This window comes from Rhagoletis zephyria, unplaced genomic scaffold (genome assembly GCF_001687245.7).
Source record: "Rhagoletis zephyria isolate East Lansing unplaced genomic scaffold, Rhagoletis_zephyria_1.1 Rzeph_scaffold_05425, whole genome shotgun sequence".
NCBI classification, from domain to species: Eukaryota; Metazoa; Arthropoda; class Insecta; order Diptera; family Tephritidae; genus Rhagoletis; species Rhagoletis zephyria.
Window position 1 is genome coordinate 10,997 of NW_016162508.1, and position 19,159 is coordinate 30,155.

Sequence of the window (19,159 nt, forward strand, 5' to 3'; positions counted from 1 at the left end):
TTTTTTTAGCTAAGTTTTATCTTAATCAAAGCATTTCTAAATGCAAAAACGAAGAGTATTTTCACTCAAAAGCATACAACTAGCAGCTAGAAATGTCACGAGTCACGTTTTCTTTAAATATATACTCGTATAGTATATTTCAGGGCACTGAAACGTTACTAGTGGAAGGCAGTGGGAGAGAGTAGGCCTCAGTTTTTGATGACTTGGAAATTGCCTCAACATGGGTACCAGCGCATGTGAACTTATTTGCAACTCTGCACTGAATTTTTCCCACGTGATGGAAAATAAAAAAATAGAATTGGCAAAATTTACCAAGAAAGACTTGAGGCGCACAAAAATTCAGAGAAATGTTAAAAGGACTTACTTTTCACATTTTTCTGAACTTTCAACCATCGGTTGGATTTACCACAGTCAGAAATTTCTTCCAGATCAACAATTTTCGGGCATATTTTGTAAATATAATATTTAATACAGATTTTGTAGAAAAAAATGTGAAAAATCGCGCCTCAAATCTTTTTTCAGCCCAAAAAATGTATATAAATATTTGCCGTAGAAACAGTTTTAGGTCTTCAAAAGATAGCTTCAGGCATGCTCTATAGACCCACAATGTTTTATAAAAATTGGACAAAAACTTTATGAGAAATTCGCACTTGAAGCTTTTGAGACAAAAATATACCGGTCGTACGACCTTTTTGCAAACGAAGTATCGCCCAACTGCCAGCAGCCAGGACTCACTTTTCACATTTTTCTGAATTTTTGTGCGCAAATTTCAACCATCGGTTTGACTTACTACAGTCAGAAATTTCTTCCAGATCTACAATTTTTAGTCACATTTTTTTTTAAATATTTAATGCCTCAATGTATAATATTTACATACATGAACAGAAATATTGAACTTTCTCAAAACATCGTTTAAATATTATTTATTTCATTCAAGCCATACAATCAATACAGAAACACCCAATAGTTAGTGCTCTTCATAGCGCATTTACTTCGCAATCATACGGAAAATGCCGATTAACAGCAGAAAAGGTGCTTAAAGTTTGTACAAAAACAGCAGCAGCAACAACAACAAAAACCCATTTATAATGGGTAATAATAATAAAGTTTACACATATTGTAATTATCACATGAATTCAATTAATATAAATGCGCCTTGGCATATGCAATGAGCCGCCAGCGACCAACAGCCAACAGAGTTCAATTCATTGGGCCGCTAGCGAATATATTTCGCACACTTTTGCATATTCTTAAGCATATGCATACAAACTAGTGTAACACATATATTTACAAAAGTGTATTTAAGCTGCTCGCTGCCTTTAGGGTGTGCCACAGAAACTCTTTTGAATACTCCACTTACTCTCATTCACACTATATTTAATACCTACTCAGATATGTACATATGCACATACGCTCACCTATAATAAATGCAGGCGATTATTTAAAGGACAGGCGGGCGTATATTGGTCAACCTGTGTTATTTTTGCTCTACCTTCTCTATGTTCATAACTCTTATAGTACATACGCTTTAAGCTGGCTGCCTCTTTACTAGCCTTCGGCTGGTCATTGCCTGGCATAGTGGCCACACTGGCGTTCCGTTAAAAGTTCAATGTTTTGCGCGCAAATCGAAACCATGTTGAGATTTATGACTGTTGCTGTTGTACCTATGCTGAATATTGTTGTTGCTGTTATTGCTATTGAAAATTGTAATGCTTTCCGGCGCTATCATAACGCCAACAGTTTCAAATGCATACATTCACTATTATAAGTAGTAGTTACCCATATGTTCTACTTGTTTGTATGTAAATAAATATGTATGTATGAGCTTGGTTGGTGTAAATGTCCTGCTTGCTTGCTGGCACCAACGCCAGCCACCACCGATCATTATTGGACGCCACTGATTACAACACACATACACGTATGTACATATATATGGAGTAGTACAGCATCTGCAAGTGTGTCTGTATGCTTGTCTTTTTAAATTTATCGAACCTTCTGCCATTCCATTGCTTGCGCCTTTTCTGTCGCCAGTAAAGGTAGAATGAGCGAAAAAACGTTGAAAATTAAAATGAAGTTGGTCATATGCATTGATGTGAAATGTGAATTAACTTTTCAACAGATTTGCGAATGCTCAATTGAATACGGCGATGAGCAGACTGATTGTATGGAAGTTGAGTGTAATGTGGCTGGTTTTGTGCTGGTGCAACTATTCTGATTGATGCAGATAAGCGGCTGCCGTTGAAATAGCATTTTAAGGCGATTTGTAGAGGGTTTAAAATAAGACTTAAGATATTTATTTAAGTTGGCATGAAGGGACATCTTTCTTTTAGCCTTCAGTTCCTAAATCAGCTGCAAATAAATTCACCCTGAATAACTCAGTGAGAGGGGAGACCAATATGTTTGCATGTATGTATATAAAAAAAATATTTATTGGACCAAAAAGTAGTGGGTAGGCACTGTAGCCAATGGTAATCAACTATTACCACCTCCGCATGGATGTAAGCCATGCAGAGTCTGCAGAAGACTCCGGAAGCAGTGTCCGGAGGATGCATTAGACTAGGTCGAGCATACTTTAAAGGGCCATCTAATTGAAACTTAAGAAAGTTCAACTACATGGCAGTTGAGAAGTGCATGTGCAAAAATTTCATAAATCGCATAAAGGAAATTTTTGCACATGCAGCAGTACATAGCACGAATTTAGGCGCCCGGTGTAAGCAGTCGTGCCTAAACACACCCCTTTTGTCTTTCACTAAGGCAGTACACAGATTTAGTGTTTTCTTAATCTTTCTTAATTAATTTTTTTAGGGAGCGTCATGAGCTATATCGGAATAAAATAGTTTCAGAAATAAAACGAACTCTGGCCCTAAATAATAATAGCAAATAAGACACGTTTTGGACCTTAGGTATAGATCTTAAACCAGCAATGTAACATAAAATATTTTTTAGGACAATCTCTATCACATTCGGTTACTTAAGAATACTAAAATAGTTAGATTAACCTAAGCAAGGAGCAGGAAGAAAAACGTAAGATCTTGAATGGAACTGAAAATAATGGATATGTTATATACTTCAGCGTCCTTTTTTTGCCGGAATTAAGCACGAAAAGAACGCATGCAGAAAACAGCACCCAGACTACGCGCCGTCCTTAGTGCTCTAAATATCTAGCATTCCTAAAATTTGTTTGAAGAAATTTACTTTTCAGCGCTATAGTGAGCTGCGAAAAAATTCCGTTATTCACAAACCCAGAGCGAGCTTGAACGAAGTGTAAAGTACTGGCTACCGCTTTTTTTTACAGTGACAATATTTTCGTCGGCAGCTCTAAAAAGAAAATATATACATACATAATAATAACCCTTCATTCTATTTACACATACATTAATCGAATTATTTATAATAACTCGACAGCTCAGGTGCAATTCGAAATACGTGAGTGAGAGTAAATATATCAATAATTTCCCAATGTTTATACCCAATTAAAACCGCCCACATTTTGCCCATTTAGCAAAGCGCTGCTGCTGGAATTAACAAACCCGCTTGGCTGCCTTTTAATTGCGGTAAACGAATGCGATTGCCTGGCGTCCTTTAAATACTACCTAATCCAGCTAAGGCGACACAAAAAGTACTCTAAGCGATCTTTGCACTGACCACTTTCCACTGATTGGCGCTGCTTTTACCTTAGAAGGTAAGCATTTTCGTCCACTCGTTTACTCGCCCACTGATACCATACTTAATGCTAATGCTGCAAATTAAATATAAAAACAAACTGAGTAAAAATAGAAGACGAAAACAAAAAGCAAGGCGAAATACGAAAAATAAAATAAAAAAATCATTAAGGGTGTTAAACAAATCGCAAAAATAAACAGCATCGAGGTAAGCGAAGCAAAGATAACATAGCAAAAAAGGTCGCACCTGACCCGCAACATTTGAAAAATGTTTGAACAAGAAATCGACAAAAAGTAAGAAAAATAAGCAACAAAACGCTCTTGGCGAAACCAATAGTAATTATTGGCAATTAATACTGGCCACTATTACCCTTAAGGTTCACCCTTACTCACACCAAGTTTTGCATTTAAAGAGCGTTACTGCGACGTCCCGACAGTTGCCGCAGCTAGGCGATAGAGATTCAAAGTAAGAAATAAAGTTTGAAAAAAAAAAACTGAAAAAGGTAGCCTTGCGCGTGGCTAATGATATTTGGTTTAGGTGTGTGTGTGGTGGTGGTAGTCTGTTCTCTCTGTTAAGGACTCGCTGCTGCCCGTGCCTGTGTGAAAAATGTTGCTAGCGCTTGCAATTAAATGCGCGACAGGCTATTTGCATAGGAAATTAACATAATTGCATTAAACACCATCGTCGCATCGCAAATGGCTATTAACTATGATAGCATTGACAAGGACCTCAGTGCAGTGGAGAATCGAAGAAGATGTTTATATATATTATTAGTCCAACATAAAAGCGCGAATGCCACTCATTAAAGTATTTAAGGTATTTAAAGCTCGAATTGGTAATATTCCAAATAAACTAAACCAATCTTAGAAAATAAGAAATAAATGTTTAGAGTGAATACCATCTTTCATGCGGCGACATACCAATTGGACTTTAATATAAACTTTAAAAAGAAATATCACCGAATTAGCGAGTTAAAAGAGTTGCCTTTCAGCGCTCCGTACGATTTTGCAATTAAAAAGAATAAACAATATTTTCTATTCAGCGGCGGCGTAAAATGTGAGTTTAGTTTAGTTTTTTTTGTATTTGAAATTGATGGCAGCTTGACTGTCAATAACAAAGGCAAATTCAGATGAAGCTAGGTCGATCGTATTCACAAGCCGTGCCTGAGGGGGGAAAAAATATTAAAATCAAATAGAAACGTAATTGATCTTATCCCTTATTACAAATGGTGATGTTCGAGCTGTTCCAAGCCGTGTGGGCTGCATTGGTGTCACAGCAAGCTAACATACTTATGCCTTTGCTCCGCTCAGGTGGTGAGTTGCCTGAAGGATATTGACGGTGGTTCGTGTACATCGTATGGCATGTACGAAGATGCGAGGATGAGGTTGGGTGCTCCTCTCTGCTCCGACATTGCCCTCTGTCATGTCCGCAATGCTAAGTTGGGGAAGGAAAAGAATATTAGTGCTTTTCTTAGTCTGAATACAGCTTCTAATTGTACCTTCAGTCGGTGGGATGAGAAGTTAAAATTCTCCAGTGGATACAGCTATGACCATCGCCGGCACAAAACAAATGCAGGCAAGAATGTATTGAATTCATCTGTAATTAATAAGAAAGTGTTTTGGTTAGTGGACAAAATACATAACAAAAAGGCATACCATACTTCTGTTTACTATAACTAAACTTAGAACATTCTTTGGTTTTGTAAAAATGTTAAACTATAACCCTAAAAAAAATTAAATCTTGAAGAATAATAAAACATACATACTATTACATACCTATAATTTTCTGAACAGGAAATTTATCATGAAAATATTGCGTAAACAACTAATAGTTATGCGTATTTTTTTCGTTAGAGTAAATATTTTTGTGCAATTCAATTTCCTACCAAAATAATTTTTCACGTTATTTTTACAATGCTTATATGTCAAGCTACAAAAATAAGAAAAACGAAACATTTTTGTCGCATGTTATTTATATGTGAAATGGAAAGTTAGGAACAGGCACCACTTAATGCTAATATTAAGTGCTCAAATTTTTAAGGGCTCTTTTTTTCACTTTTTTGAAAGTTAATAGCCTGTTTTTTATTTGAAAAAAAAAGTTGCTCAAAAATTACACAGCCTAATGTACATATCTTCTTTGTTTAACAATGTTTTCTAGTACCTATTCCCAACTCAAAAAGGAAATAATATTCAAACATTTTTGTTAGACACAGATATGCTCGCTTCATAAGTACTTGCTTGTGGTATTTAGATCACCCACTGGAGCCCTTAAAAGAGAAGCAGATGCACTTTTATTTTAAATTCCATGCTTTGGTGTAAACAAAGTATGTATAGTTCTTTGTTCAACCTTCTAGCTCCAGTATCAAATACAGTCTAAGAATACAAAATTTTTGCCCAAAAAGCCCTTTTTTCCCGTATTTGAATTATAATTGTTTCCTATGCTATTTCTGATCCCTACATCAGTGTTGCCAGAGAAAAATTTGGTTTGGAGCTAAAACGGTCGAAAAAAAAGCTAAATAATACTAATGGTAGCTAAAATGAAAAGCTATATATTTTTGTAAAGGTTAAGCATTTATTGAGGTAAGGTTGTTTTTACATTTTCTGCAGTTTTAATAAAAACAACAAATTCTATAAGTTTAAGTGCTGAAAAAGTCTTTTAAAGCCAAAATAAGGTGCAAATATAATGCCAATTCGTTGCTTATAACCGTGAAATAAAAATACTTTACAAACTGTTAGAATCTGTAATTTCAGATATTTGATTTGAATAATTTTTTCGCAAAATTTTTTTGGAAAGTTTTACTTCTAGCTCTCCTTAAAGGTAAAATTAGTAAGGTAAAACGAAATCGGCGCTACCAGAAAATGATTTTCTTTTAATTAGTTTTTGAATTCTTTAACCTAGATCCAAGATTTATGGTGGATACACTGCATCTCGAAATTTTCCATTTTATCAACGCTTAAGTCTTGGCTTATATGTACCAAATACAAATAAAACTTAATGGAGCTAAAAAAAGTGCTAGATAAATTTGAAAAGAGCTAAAAAAGATTTAGGAGCTAAAACCCAATTTTCGGAGCTAAATAGAAAAATAAAGAGCTAAATTTAGCTCCAAAAGAACCAAAATGGCAACACTGCCCTACATGCCTCTCGTGTTCCATATGCCTTTAATTTTCTACACTTCTGTCTGTCTCTCTCTCTCTCTCCCATTATTAAACGTCTTCCTACACATTAAATCTAATAGCGCATATTAAATATGTTTAACACATGATTATAATACCTATGTATGTTTATCCGCTTCTAGTATTTAAATGAGCTGCATTAAAAGCAGCAATGACAAGTAAAATGTTCTGCATGAATTAGTGTCAGTCTCGCAGTGCAACAGTGCAAATACCAAACAAGAAATAAACAAACAAACTAGCACAAAATTAAAGCAGGCAAACGTGTGAAATGACTTAAACAATAAAATTGAATAAAATTACAATCCAACACATCCAAGCATACATTTAATTTATTAGCATAATAGCAGAGCAACAGCAAATGAACTGGCAAGCTGTAGATTACTTTAACTGCAGCTATTATTGTCACTGATATTCCCTGAACAAACACACACACACACACACTTACATACATTTATACATATCATACTTATTAAGGGAATTATGAAAATTCGTAATTAGACTGGCAGCAGCAGCAGCAGCAGAAACACTTCCGCTGCCTCTCATATGTATTTACATTGCCACACACAGCACATTGCGATAATTCCTATTTGCATATATTATTTGTGAGTCACACTGGCAATGCCAGCAAACAGCAAACATATTGTGTAATTACATAATACAAATATAATTTAATAAAGTCACTTAATACCGACATGTTGCTTGCTGTACGATGCGACGTATGTTGACTGCTGAAAGCTGGCTATTAAATGCTGATTGCTGCTACAAACACACGCACATACACTCAGCTAATTTTGGCGCTGCTACTGTTGAATGCTAGGCTAGGTATTATTTAATAGACTATTGGCATGTGCAAGGGCAAAAATATGTTTTATTTTTCTTTCAATGACTGGCATTGGCATTTATTGTAGGGAAGCGACAGTGCGTATGAGCAATTTTTTTTCTCTATCGAATGCAACAGTTGACCGTCAGTTGAATTGCTATTACATAGCTGCTTTGTATACAAAATACTTCAATGTGTCATTATTTTAGTGTACTACAATATTCAGTACTATTTAAAATATTTATTTATTTCGACACGAAATCTGGAATATCACAAATATATCAATCGTTTTTCTGTTCTCTCTCTCTCTCTCTTCAGGACTACGACAAAGAGATCATCAGCCATAAAATTAATTCACCGATTAGTAATAGCAGCCTACATGACTTGCACAATCAGAACTCCTACGACAAGGATCATGTCAAGGAATTGGAATTTTATCAGAGTTTAGCCAAGGCTGCCTCACTGGTCAATCACAATGATGCTCATTCGCGTCAATCACATGAGTCCCACGAAATGTCGCCAGCCACTTCGCCGCAGCCAATGCAAATCGACACCGATGTGGGCGAAGATTGCGATGGCCGAGATCAACTTAGTCGCTTGTCGGATGCTGAGGATCACGAGCAGCAGGCGAAGGCTTCAGCTTCAGCATTGGCGGTAGCAGCAGCGGCAGCGCAGGCGCATCTAAACGGAACTAGTGAGTACATATCGAGAGCCAATTTTATAAAAAAAAAAGAAATACTCATACTTAAACATTACAATAACAACAAGACAAGGCAGGGGGAGTCCTCTCAATTAATGAAGTTGCAGCATTTTAGAAAAAAGAGCTCAGACGCAATGTGAAAAGGAATCGTTATATTTAATTTAGGGTTTAGCTAAAATTTTCGTTTGTTTTTCTTTTATTTGTATTTTTTCGATTAAATAGGCACTGCACTTTACGACTTCTGTTGCTGGTGCCCGCTCAAAAAATATAGATATATTTAATGATTTTTGGCTATTTCATCAAAAATATGTAATAAATAGTAAAACTGAGCTTAATTTTGTTTTATTCACTGATTTTCATTTGCCCTTTTTTTTCTTTTCAAGTTTATTAGTGTCGAAAGACAAAAATTTTAAAATTAAAGAGATACTGTAAAATTTCTGTTAATCAATAAAAATTCTTGTGAACTGAAAAAATTAAATTTATAAAATAAGGAGTTCGAATGATTTACAATAAAAAAATTCCTGATATTATTTGTTTTGGAAAACACTTTGTTCTGACCTTGAAATTTAGAAGAGTTTAATTTTAGTTGTAATTGAATATGAATTAGGTAAAAATTGCTATAAATTTTACAGCGATTTACAAAAAAAGAAGCTTTTAGTAATTTACTATTTTTCTTATGAAATTTTAAAATTTTAATAGGAAATCGTTTATGATCCTGATAAAAACATTTTTGTGGACTATTTGAAACTAATTTGCGTAGAAGATGAATCAGCTTAAGATGGTTTACAACTTTAAATAAAACAACAAAGAATTAATAATAAACATCACGATCAATAAAATTAAATACTAGCAATTTTTACGGAAAATTTGAGTAAAAACTGGAATTATATATATACTATTCAGATGAAAGAAATATATAAATTTCTTAATACGTATATTTCTTCAAAAATAATTTAGGGACCGAAACCGATTGTAAATTAGCGTTAACTTTTTGATTAGAAAATTGATAGATTTTTAAAGCAATTTTTATTTTTTATTTGAATTTTTTTAAATTGTTTAATCATGGCTGTTTTTTCTGTATATAAAATACTTGCAGCCATACTTAGCTTCTTGTACCTAATGACACCCTTCTCAGCCCCTTTTTTACTCTCCCCAAAAAATTAGACCGAGCTTAAGAAAGCTAAAAACCTGCCATTCTAAGCTTTTTCATATTGAAAGACAATTTTTATTTTATTTTTATTTTTTTTTCAAATGCAAAGGCCCTCTCGCTTCAACAAATTTAACCCTTTAATTGTTTCAATTAACTCGAGTATCCTTTAAGCGTTTAGGGAATCCCCATAACTGTTCAACTAATCGCCGAAACAGAGAATCATCACACACTTGCACATATGTACTTACAAAATACATTAAATCTACTCATACAAAACAAGCGAACAGGCAACCTACTAGCAATATAATAGACCTTTGTAATGGCCTGCAGACGAGACACAGGACACAGGACACAGGACACAGAACACATAATTTAACTCATCAAAGCGAGACCCACACAATTTTACTAATAACTTGCAACTTGTCTCATTTTTACTCTTTCCTACCCCTAACACACCGCTCTGCTTCCATCACACTGCACATTGGCCGTCACCATCGCATTCAACTTCATTATCAAAAACAAAAACAAAATGTTGTTCACAAATCCACCAATAACAATAACAACAACAATTATGCACTCCTCGTAACCGTATCTACACTCCGCAGTGCAAGACATGATAAATTTACAAAAATTACAAAATTTAGCTACGCTTCAGCAGCAGCAGCAACAACAACAACAACAACAGCAGCAACAACAACAACAACAACATCATCACATGCAACATGCCAATGGCGGCGGCAATGGCATTCACCATCATCACCACCATCTCCACTCGCAACATCCCAACCTGCACACACCACCCGACGGCACGGCCACGCCGGTTAGTGTGGGCCAGAATGTCACTCCGGCGACGGCTGCAGCATTAGCAAGTCTTCAGGGATTAGCGGCAGGTATCAGCGCTTCAGCGGCTGCAGCAGCAGCACTCAATTCGCCGCTCAATTTGACTGTTGGTGCCGGTGCGAGTGGAAATAGTGGCATCACTGCCTGTCTGCCCTCGGTGAGCGCCACTGCCACCGGCCCACACAGCGCTCCGTGCTCGCCCAGTGCTCTTTCCGCTTCGAATGTGCTCGCCGCAGCAGCCGCTGCCGCAGCGGCCTCTAACAATAATAACAAAGTCATGTCACATGCCGGCAATTGTGGTGGCGGCGGCGGTGGTCAGGATAATCCCAGCAGTACATCTCCCAATTCGAGCTCGATGCAGGCACAGACAATGGCTCAGAATACATTGGCAAACGTGTTGAATTCGGCTGCAGCAGCTGCGGCGGCAGCAGCAGCAGCTGGTGCGGCATCCACCGCCTCACCGCCACCCACGCTTTCAACACCAACGGCGAGTGGTCAAATGCCGCAATTGATACTTGCCTCGGGGCAGTTGGTGCAAGGCGTGCAGGGAGCGCAGCTGCTCATACCAACGGCGCAAGGTGAGTAGAGAAAGAGTCCAGTTGTTTTTAGCATTTAAGTGTAGTGAAGGGTGCGGTGCTCTTTCAAAAAGAGGGATTACAAAAAATTTTGGGGAAACGCTTGCGAAATATGAAGCAAGGAGAAATAAAGGAGATAAAATTGACTAATGTCCTCTAGCAAAAAGCATATCCTTCCAGAAGTCCTCTTCTTTAATTAGCTTAAACGTGTATCTTGTTTTATCAAACATTTGAAATTTTATTAATTCTTACTATTACTCCGCGCTTCCAGGCATTGCCGTTCAGACCATACTCACAATTCCGGTCAGCCCGCAGATTAACACCAACGAGCAGTTTTTGCAGAATTTCGGCGCCTTCGCGTCATTCCAGCAACAGCAGCAGCAACAAGCGCTCTTACCGCCTCCGCTACCACCAGCGCTAGCCGCTCTCCAGCACGCCTCAACCCTGCCCCAACTAGCACAAACACCAACGAATTTACTCAAACCGAACTTATTCTCGAGTAGCGTTCAGCAGCTGTTGGCCGCGCTACACCCGGAACTATTCGCGGCTGCTGCAGCTAAACATCACCTGCGCGCCTCCCCCCAAGCAATGCATCAAGCGCAGCAGCAGCGCGCTGACCAGCAATCGGCGTCGCAACCGCCACATCTTGCTCACCTGCCGCCTCCGCCGCATCATCACCTTGCTGCACATACGCATGCTTTGTCAAATGATTTGCATTTGGCTGCCGCGGCCGTAGCTGCAGCAGCGCGCAACACTGAACGCGGCGGTCATTCGCCAGCCAGATCTCCTCCCCTTCATGGCATTGGTAGTGGGGGAGAGCGTTCAAGCGCCTCTAGTTCATCGTCAAGTACAAAAGCCGCCGCAGCAGCAGCGGCTGCAGCTGCAGCAGCCGCCTTCCATCTGCAACAGCAGCTGCACATCAAACAAGAAACGTCACCGCGTCATCATCACCATCACTCACTGCATCCACACTCCCACCACTCGCTACGACATCCCGCAGATGAGCTCGCCTCGCCGAACCGCGAGCATGGCAAGTCAGCGGGCTCATCTTCCGCATCCGCTTCAATGCATATGCCAACGGATGTGAACGCTTCGCCGCCGCCTGGACTTAGTTCGCACCACCATCATTTCCACCATCGCGGTAGCGGGATGGGTTCAGGTCACCAAGCCAACTCAACGCCATCGCCGCGGCCTAACTCGTCCACTTCCCTGTGCACAATGGCGCTGCGCGATCGTGATAGGGACCGCGACAGGGACAGAGAGCGGGAAAGAGATCGAGAAAGGGAGCGTGACCGTGACCGCGATAGAGAGAGAGAACGCGAGCGTGACCGCTCCGAACGCACTGAGACACACATCAAACGCAGTCCAACTCGTAGCGGCGGCTCGCTAAATAATGGACCCGGTAGTGGCGTGTGCGGTGGCATCAATCTCAGTCACCATTCTTTGAAACGCGAAAGGGAACGTGACCGCGAGCATTTGAGACGTTCTTCTTCACCGACACTTGGCTCCGGTGCTAGCTCAACACAATTGACAGCCCTTGGTCGCAATTCCTCCTGCACTTCGAATGCTCTGAGCACTTCCACCTCCAACACATCCTCCTCAGTCAATGCAGCGGCGTCAACAGCATCCGCATCGGTATCCGCAAGTGGCAATCAACATCACCAACACGGGCATCACTCACACCTGCATCATCCAGGCCATCATCAGGCCCACCACAACTTGCACCATCATCCACACTCGCTGACGGCAGGCGTCACAACAAGTTCGGCTTCCGCATCATCGGCCATCGGCGTATTGTCGTCTTCAACGTCAACAGCATCCAACGAAAGAGGCTATTCATCTCCTTTGCGCAACAGTGCTGGTCAATTGTTTCGCAACCACTCGCCCTCTCCCAGCTCTACGGCGGCGGTGGCAGCCATAACGCACTTGCATCATCATCAACATCAGCAACAACAACAACAACAACAACAGCAGCCACACGGCCAGCATGCACACAATATGAGCTCACCACACGAACACGATTTCCTGGGAAATGGTGGCGGCGGACTGAGAACATCTCCGCTGGGCATGGGTGTAGGCGGCGGGGGCGCTGGCGGTGCATCGATGAGCATGGGTGTCAGTGGCCCACCCTCATCTGCGACGTCTGCAGCGACTAACATGCTCAATAGCATGAATAGGTAAGCACAGAAAATATTTCGTTGCATGATATGACACTTTACAATAACTACAACAGCAAAAAAAAAGCGCAGCACCATAGTTGAGGGACTCTGGTGAGTAAGTCAGTGAGTGTGCAAGATAAGTTACGATGCGCTAATTAGACTTCGGTGAGGAGCCAATGCAACATGCGCCCAGAGGCACAAAAACTTTTAATGATCGGGATGAATGAACAAATTTTTTGTTTCTCTTGCGAAATTGATGCTCAGCAACAAAAGAAGAACATTTGCTAATTGATACAAATACTATTAAATATCTTGAATTAATTTGAAATACTTGTAAAGCGTCTTCTCATTTGTTTCATGAACGATATAAAAATGCTTTGACTCAATAATTAATAATCACTTCACTTCGGCTCTTTGCAGACTCTCCGCCTCTGCGAATGGTGAATTGACCATAACAAAATCATTGGGTCCACCATCGGCAACAGCGATACGTGCTTCATCTGCCTCGCCCACATCGCCGGGGCCCAGTTTATCGGCGCTAGGCATAAACACCTCATCCGCCGCCTCACATTTGGTGCATCATCCACACCATGGCATGCATCCGATGAAGCTCAGCCCGACGACCAGTGCAGTACTTCAGCGTGAACGGGAACGCGAACGTGACCGCGATCGGGAACGGGAACGGGAAAGAGAACGCGATAGAGAACGAGAGCGTGAGCGCGAAAGGACCGGCGGCAGTGGCCACGGAGAGCCATCGTCACAGCTTTCACCCAACGGCACAGAGGGTTCGAGTGGCGCACATGATCTTCTATTGGATTCACCGAGTGAGTAAAGATCGACTCTTTTTTCCTTACTAACAAATTTTAAATTTAAGTCAGGTATTGGGCATATTAGGAAATCCAAAACTGGATTGAATTTGCAAAGACGAATGGTCTGCTGAAAATTTCCTAATATGCCGCATTCATATGTATGTCGAAGAAACTAATAAAGTAATTAGTAGATCTCGATATTTTAGATTTGTGTAACTTATTTTAGAATATGCATACTCTCGTATTAATAATGAAATATTTGTGTGTCAAATGGCTTCCGAATACTTATGCTTTTGTTTCGTGTTGAGTTCAAACATTTTTTTCTTGTTGATAGTTTCCTGCTTTACCATTTCTATCAAATTTTAATTATAGGTAATGGTAAATAGTAAAATCACAACTTTATTATCTTGCCTGCAACATAGTGACACACATCTAGGGACATAAATATGTATGGAGGAAGTAACAAAAATTTCCAAAAGTTTCATTTGATGCCTAGAAAGTAAGGCATAACTTGAAAGATGCGTTATTGCACAGAGCGAATATTTTGCAAATAAACTAGTTTGTAAATTAGAGAAAAGTTTGCCGAACATTTCTGGCGAGAAACCCAATAAGGATTTCCAAATTAAGAAAGCTTTCACTTTGCAACAATATGCCGTGCATGTGACTGAGCTTTTAAAAATGAATGAATATTTGGAGATTTCACATTTTTCTATGTACATAAGTGGTTGGTGGTCGATCTTCTCATCTAATTTGTGGTGTTCTCGATGTTATTGCACAACTGGAATGATCTGCAGTTTTACGCAATGGCAAAAGTACACTCGGAGTATGCCATTACCTGCCGAGAGACGACCGCTTTAGAAAAAAACTTTGATGTTGCTCTGACCCATTGGCTACGGCGACTNCCATCGGCTACGGCGACTTTCCGATCGAGTGAATCCCTACCTAGCTTCTATACATGAGTTCGCACCATGGTCAACAAATACTCAGATAAGTCAGTGACCAATCCACTTCCTTAAGTACCTTGAAAAGTCTTATGGAATCTTCGGATTTCACCATAAATAAAATAGAGTTAGAGCTTAAAACAATAGATAATATAGTAGCTAATCCGAGAGAGAATCACTGAGGTAAACTACGAAATAGGACCTAATAAAATAACAATAAAGCTTTGGTACCTAGTTCCGAGGTCGATCTACTAAATATTAGCACCACAAACGTTCCCTTGGCAGGGAAAGATATCGAGTTCTTAGAAGAGGCGAATATCTANGGATAATATAGTAGCGAAATAGGACCTAATAAAATAACAATAAAGCTTTGGTACCTAGTTCCGAGGTCGATCTACTAAATATTAGCACCACAGAAGTTCCCTTGGCAGGGAAAGATATCGAGTTCTTAGAAGAGGCGAATATCTAAGGGTAACTCTGGCCGAAAGGCTCAATTGGAACTCACATCTCTCGAATGTTATCAACAAGGCTACAAGGGCGTTTTATGCCTGCCAGGGAATTCATGGTAAGTACACGCTGGTGTCACCTTGAGCAAGCAGCACCGGCTGGCCTGCGTGGCCATTATAAGAGCTATGCGCACCTCTCCAACGGATACCCTCGGTGTTATTACTGGCACTCCTCCTTTGTGCATTCGGATTGCAAAATAGGCTTGGTAGAGCACCTCACGGCTGCCCAACTCAATACGTGGCAGCATGAAAAATGGAGATCTTCGGGATCATTTAGCGGTTCTCAAGCCATTCCTGGATGATCCTGAGTTATTTTTCTACAAACCCTACAATGTTAGAATTCCTGAAGGAGACTGCGGTGAAGCGATATTAACTAGGATTGATAAAGGGCTCCAAGTATGGTATACCGACGGCTCTAAAATGCGAATAAGCGTAAGAGGATCTATCAAATTTGATTCCAAAATTTGTATGCAGGTCCTTGTTTTCCACTTTGGGCCAACTGCTTATTTCTACGCCCCACAATCCTTTCCAATGCTGTGGCAATAACACCGCCAACGTTTCTGTTGTAATTACTATTTGTCTTCAGCGGCAAGGATAAACTTGTGTAAGCTTCTTGCAAGTCGATGAGTGCCGTTTGATTTATTTATTAATGCAAGAGTACGAGTATTATGCAAAGCATCATATTGTCTCCACAGCGCGACTCTCAGTCGTCTCCCTAAAACCCCACTACTGCCTACAAATAGGTTGATAGTCCCTACGGTGCGCTTATTTATTTTTGTTCTTGTTTTTGTTGTTGCGATGCGCAGTAATTAAGCAACAACTGGCTGCATGCTTGTACTTGCCACCGAAGCTTATTGCATATTGCCGCGTTGCATGCAACACAGCAGCAGCATGCTATTCGGAGGCTGACATGCTATTCGCTAGGTATTATGGCAACATTAGTAGCATCAATGGCAACAACAATAATAAGTGCAATAAAGCGAAAGCAACACGGAAAAGCGACTAACTACAAGTGGCAATAGTTGGAAATTGGAGCTTGTGCGGCGACGGCGGCGACGGCGGCGGCGGCGGCACTAATAAAACAAAATGCATAGTTGTTATTCAAGGCAGCTGTTTGTGTTGTTGCTATTGTCATTATTATTACACTTAGTTTGCAAGTGAAATGTGTCATTAAATGCAAAAACAAACTCCTGCCACTACTGAATGCAAAACAAGTGTCGGAAATAAAGGTGGCGCATAGAGTGAGGTCCTTCGGTTGATGCCAGCGCGCGGATGCTGTTGTGACTCGCCTTGACGCGCGCTCAAGTTTTGTAAGCGTCAATTAGGAGTAATTAAGGCAAACATTGTGCCGCCGCAAGTAGCTGTTGTGTTGTTCTACGTAGCTGCTGTTGCATGTTGTTGTAGCGCGTGTTGCATGAATTATGCGCACATTTAAATATGCCTTCTTCGCAGTAAAGCTGCGCGAGGAAAGACGGAAGGCGGCACTGCCTTGGTTGCCGTTGTCTTCTTCGTCGTTGCTCGCAGCGCTGTCCCCGGAATATTTGATGCACTTTGGCGATAAATTATTTTTCGGAAGTTTGGTGCAACGCCGCAGCTTATTTGCTGCTGATAGCAAAGGCGTGACTTCTTATTTCTTACGAAATTTAATTTAAAGCAATGCAGTTTGCGGTGCTTAAGAAGCAATTAAGCGCGTTTCATAGTTTTAAATTGCGGATCAAATAATGATTGCGAGTTTCACTTGATGAACACAATATTTTTTTTTGTTATATGAAAGAAGGTATGCAACAGCCTCAACGAAATAAATTCTCGAAAATCAACGGTAATTTTTGAGCGAGTTTAAACTTGCAGTTTTTTGCACTCAAATTTAGTGGGCTACAAAACTGCGTGCTCCAAGATTTAAAAATCGAATTGAAAAATTCAAAATTTCGACGAAAATTTCTTGCATTTTCCGAGTTCCCTATGACATAAAAAAATGATTCTTATGGTTTTTGCTATCGAATTGACTTAATACATTTTTTATAAAAAATAAGATAAATTTGGTGTGGAAAATACAAATAAATAAAATCGCCACTCACTGCATTTAATACTTCCATATTTCTACTAGAACTTGAAGGGAGATCTCCATAAGCTAGGAATAAAGGAGATTTTTCGGTTTTTGCCTTCACTTTATAACTCGCTTAGGACTGAAGTGTGAGGACTTCTATGCGAGCAGTGAAATAATGCTCCCTGGGGCATGATTTTAGAGCGGTAAGCGTGATTTTGCGGTTTTATACTCCTTTATGAAGCTAGTACAATATGATCGCAATCTGTTTTTAGTTCAAAATCAAGAAAAGACAGTCTCCCAGTCTTTACGTAATCTTTAAGGGTATCGGGTGTCCGTAACGATTTATTTACGAATATTCAAGGAAAAACATATGAAATGGTTGGCACGAACTCGTAAAGAAATTTCTGTACGATTTCTTAAAGAAAGTTATGAAAAAATACTGACACACAGATTTTATTCCGAGATTTTGAAAAAGAATCCAAGGGTGCACAATATATTTCAAGGCGAATTCATAGAAAGTTATAGCGGCAGCACAAACAAAAACTACACTAACAAACTATACGCACGATGACAATCAAAACACAAAATTTTTACAAAAATCATATCATTTTAACAATCACCGCCTTTAAATCAGCTGCTCCGGTAACACCACCTTGTATGAATTTACCTTTTATCTTAGAAAATTCGGCAAAAAATCGGAAAGGGAAATAATAATTTCTTCAGGAATTCTTTAACAATTCTCTACTATTCAGATTGCTCTGAAAGCTTGGTGTGCAACGTTTGTAAATTACTGCATATGTAAAACTTAACAAAACTCAATGAAACAAACATAAATTTTATGGTCTCCCGCCCGAAAAACATTATGACAATTAAAAAAAACAATCAACGTGTGGTCACTTGTTTGACTTAAGATTCCTTCAAAACTCGATACATTGACTTATTTTCATTATTTTTTTTTATAACAAACTTCGCCTTATTTACATAATTTCGATTCAATTCTAAATGTNAACTCGATACATTGACTTATTTTCATTATTTTTGTTATAACAAACTTCGCCTTATTTACATAATTTCGATTCAATTCTAAATGTATGTATGTACATTAGACAGCATCAGCGGCGGTTTTTCCGCCCGGATTGCAGAAGTTATTATAATTGAAGACGTCCGCCAAAATATCTCGGAAAAATATTAAGATTTAAGCGAGCTGGACCGATTTGAAAATACCTCCAAAAATGGAGTTTTTTTATGAATAAAAATAGTTTCTTAAAGAACTTCTTGAAAAACATCGCCTGAGATGACAACACAGATTAAACTTAAAAAATCTGCAAAAAAATATTTAAAAATCTTTTCAACGAAATCGTAAAATGAGATTTTTGATGCTGAATTTTAACTTGTTTCAAAGATTGATTTACGAAAAACTTGAATAACTTAGCAGAAACTATTCTGATTTAGATTTATGGGAACTTAGTTGATATTATTATTTCTGTGGAAAAAAGTCATTCGTATTCCAATTTTTTCACATACCAAAACTTTTTAATTCAACTCGGATTGACGCTCGTTTATCCTACCTGTCCCTTTCATCCTTTGAAGGAGTTTATTAGCAAAGAAATAAAAAGAGTGCGAAAATACCTTTCTACTGAGATCCCATAAGTCTAAATCGGAATAGTTTAGGTTCAGTTATTCAAGTTTTTCTTATACCAATCTTTGAAAAAAGTTAAAATAACAGCAACAAAAATGTTATTATTACGATTCCGTTGAAACATTTTTTTATACCCGAGC

The 19,159-nt window shown here is 39.0% G+C and overlaps 1 protein-coding gene across 1 annotated transcript in view; it reads left to right on the forward strand.

Annotated features, from left to right (window-relative positions):
- Window positions 1–7,974: 7,974 nt before the first annotated feature.
- LOC108372081 (POU-domain protein pdm3) overlaps window positions 7,975–19,159 on the forward strand; it is a gene marked incomplete at its 5' end in the record, with an annotated part of 20,841 nt that continues 9,656 nt past the window's right edge. Inside the window, 4 exons of the mRNA XM_017627723.1 lie at window positions 7,975–8,350; window positions 10,112–10,924; window positions 11,193–13,098; window positions 13,501–13,904. Coding sequence (XP_017483212.1) covers window positions 7,975–8,350; window positions 10,112–10,924; window positions 11,193–13,098; window positions 13,501–13,904 — 3,499 coding nt within the window. The remainder of the gene's footprint in view (window positions 8,351–10,111; window positions 10,925–11,192; window positions 13,099–13,500; window positions 13,905–19,159) is intronic.